The sequence below is a fragment of the Acanthisitta chloris genome, unplaced genomic scaffold (genome assembly GCF_000695815.1).
Source record: "Acanthisitta chloris isolate BGI_N310 unplaced genomic scaffold, ASM69581v1 scaffold17719, whole genome shotgun sequence".
NCBI classification, from domain to species: domain Eukaryota; kingdom Metazoa; phylum Chordata; class Aves; order Passeriformes; family Acanthisittidae; genus Acanthisitta; species Acanthisitta chloris.
Window position 1 is genome coordinate 1 of NW_008692130.1, and position 2509 is coordinate 2509.

The following is a 2509-nucleotide window of genomic DNA, read 5'->3' on the forward strand; positions in this document are numbered from 1 at the left end:
CCGGGGGCAGGCGCGGGGTCTGTTCTCCTAAGCGATGACACAGCCTCCCTTCTCCTTGAAGGGGTTCTTGTCCTCGGGAACCCCCTTCACCAGCGGGTCCTCGCCCGACCGCTCCTCGATGTAGTTCTTGATCTCTTCGGAGCACTTGGACACCTCGAAGGAAAGAACACAGAAGTGGCTGCGTTACGGCAGGAGCTCACCATGCACATCTCAGAAGAAAACACGTTAATTCACACCCTTCTCTCTCTCCTTTACCTTCCCGCCAAGCATAAAACATCTGACCACAGAGCCAGCACTAAGCACGTGCAGACTCAGTTTCCTTCCGCTTTCTTCGCAGCCAGATAGTCACAGAACATGTGAGTGCCCGTGGGAATGTACATGCTGCTCGGAACAGAAGCTGCTGCATAGTTAAACTTGCGTTCTTCTTAATTAGCCAATGTAGTTTTATTAAGCTGTGGATCACACTCTCCCTCAGCATCACCATGAATTATGATAAATGGTTTCAGGGTCAGTAACTTTTCATCCGTTTTCAAAGTACTTATGGCTTTACAAGTTTTTCCCAAACAAAACATTCAGCAATGATTTTTTCAGTGGTTAATACAAAATCTCACCTTGTGGTTCTACTACAGCAACCATGTATCTTGAATGAGAGCAAAGATCAGACTAGGAAAGACCATTTACTTACAGGTTACCAGGGGTTATTTTGAACAATGGTTAATAAAATAGCCTATTGTGTTGTGAGAGAACATACTATGCATGACACTTGGCATGGCATTCAGAGCAAACTAGCACTGATGTAGGTAAGCTGCACAGAACCTGCCGGTGGAGAAATATGTTTAGTTTCTGTTCACTGAGACAGGAGTTCACATAGCACATATAGTAACAGTGTCTGTGGAGTCTGAGGGTGCATAAGCAAACCCCACGAGCTCCAGGGGTTCCTTGTCTAAGTACATCTCCCACTTCCCTGTGTCAGCAGAAACTGTCCTTTAGATGCTCAATTACTTGACATGCCTGAGGACACACTCCTGTTCTGTCCCCTCCTCCTCCCTTCCAACCCACAGTCCCTGTGGCAGCACAGGCATGCAGAGTCAGTGGCAGGAACCAGCTGTTGGCCAGGCCACTAGCTGATTAGTATTTCTAATTTAAGGCCCCTTGCCTTCTTCGTTAATTATACTTTACTCCACAAGTAAAACTATAATAAGAGAACCAATGAATTTACCTGCTATATCACAGACAATGGAGTATGGCCTGTGCAAAATTAAGCTTTAAGCCATCAGAAGGGACAGAATTAATTTCCAGTTAAACAGTGTATAAAATAAGATCTAGCCACCTTAGAGCAAAGAAAAATTTAGACCTAAAAATCCCATTACATATATAATATGCAATCTCTTCTGTGCCTCACAAACCCTGTTTATTCAAATTGGGGCACCTTATACCACAGTAAAGTTGTGCTCCAAAGTATATGCAGGACCAGGGTTTGTGTTACTTCAGTCAGCACTACCAGGATCATTCTCACTTCTAAGAAAAAAAAGGCTGCTTAATTACACAGACATTTTTGTTCATTCAAGAAAATTTTTCTAAAGGACACTTCCTTTTTGTGCTGTAAAGTTATAGGAAGGGGTGCAGAAAACTTTGGCTAAAGTTTTTACTTTTTGTAACAAGACAAGTGTGGCTTCCACATTCCCTGTCTCTGTAACACCCATACAGGTATGAGGGGACTGTGGTGACTACAACACAGATTTCACCATCACAGTGAAACTTCTGTTACAAGGCACTGGTAAAACTGAGCATGTTGTCCGTGCTTTACTACAGGTGAACTGAAAATATCCATTTCCCTAAAACAGACCAGATTATTTAAAAAATAACATTATTATATATAATTACTATTATTAGTGTTACTATTGAGATTGTTATTATTGTTATTATTAAAATAGAAACCTTTACTTTCTACAGATTGTATTTCAGTTGCTTGTGAACTCTGTGGGGGATGATATAGCTATCTATAGTAGTTAGATGTCAAGACCTCAATATTGCTGGAGCTTTAGACTGTACCATAACATCTACAATCACTGATACCTAACTCACAGTGAAAACATAACTGTGGTGTTCTTATTTTCTAGGCTAAACACCTAGACTTGCAATGTAATTAGCATGACTAATGCCACTGATTCCCACATATAAATGTATTTTAAACCTAACTAGAAGTGTTTATTTAGGTGTAGTTTACTTCTGCTGGCATTCAGGAGGAAAAAAAAGGAAAAGTGTACTAGTTTCATGGTGGAGCAAGATCAGTTCTGCATGTCTTTCATCAATAGAAAATGTACAAACCCACAAACATTTCCCTAGAAAGTACTTCAGCTGTGGAAAGGAACAAGCAGTGTAAACGTCTAAAAGTACAACTTCTCTATGGGACAAGGCTGGATGGGTCACGGCTCCGCACCGACATCCCTTTGGCTTCTGCCCTCTGTGTGGGCACTGCGCAGCGCGGGAAACGAGGAGCGGCGCGGGG

The 2509-nt window shown here is 42.1% G+C and overlaps 1 protein-coding gene across 1 annotated transcript; it reads right to left on the reverse strand.

The window, feature by feature from the left end:
• Nucleotides 1-27: 27 nt before the first annotated feature.
• On the reverse strand, nt 28-153 carry LOC103809680 (guanine nucleotide-binding protein G(I)/G(S)/G(O) subunit gamma-11; the record flags this gene model as incomplete). Its single annotated transcript, XM_009082535.1, has 1 exon — nt 28-153. A coding segment is annotated over one exon (126 nt), but the record flags the coding sequence as incomplete, so codon positions are not given.
• Between the last annotated feature and the right edge of the window lie 2356 nt (nt 154-2509).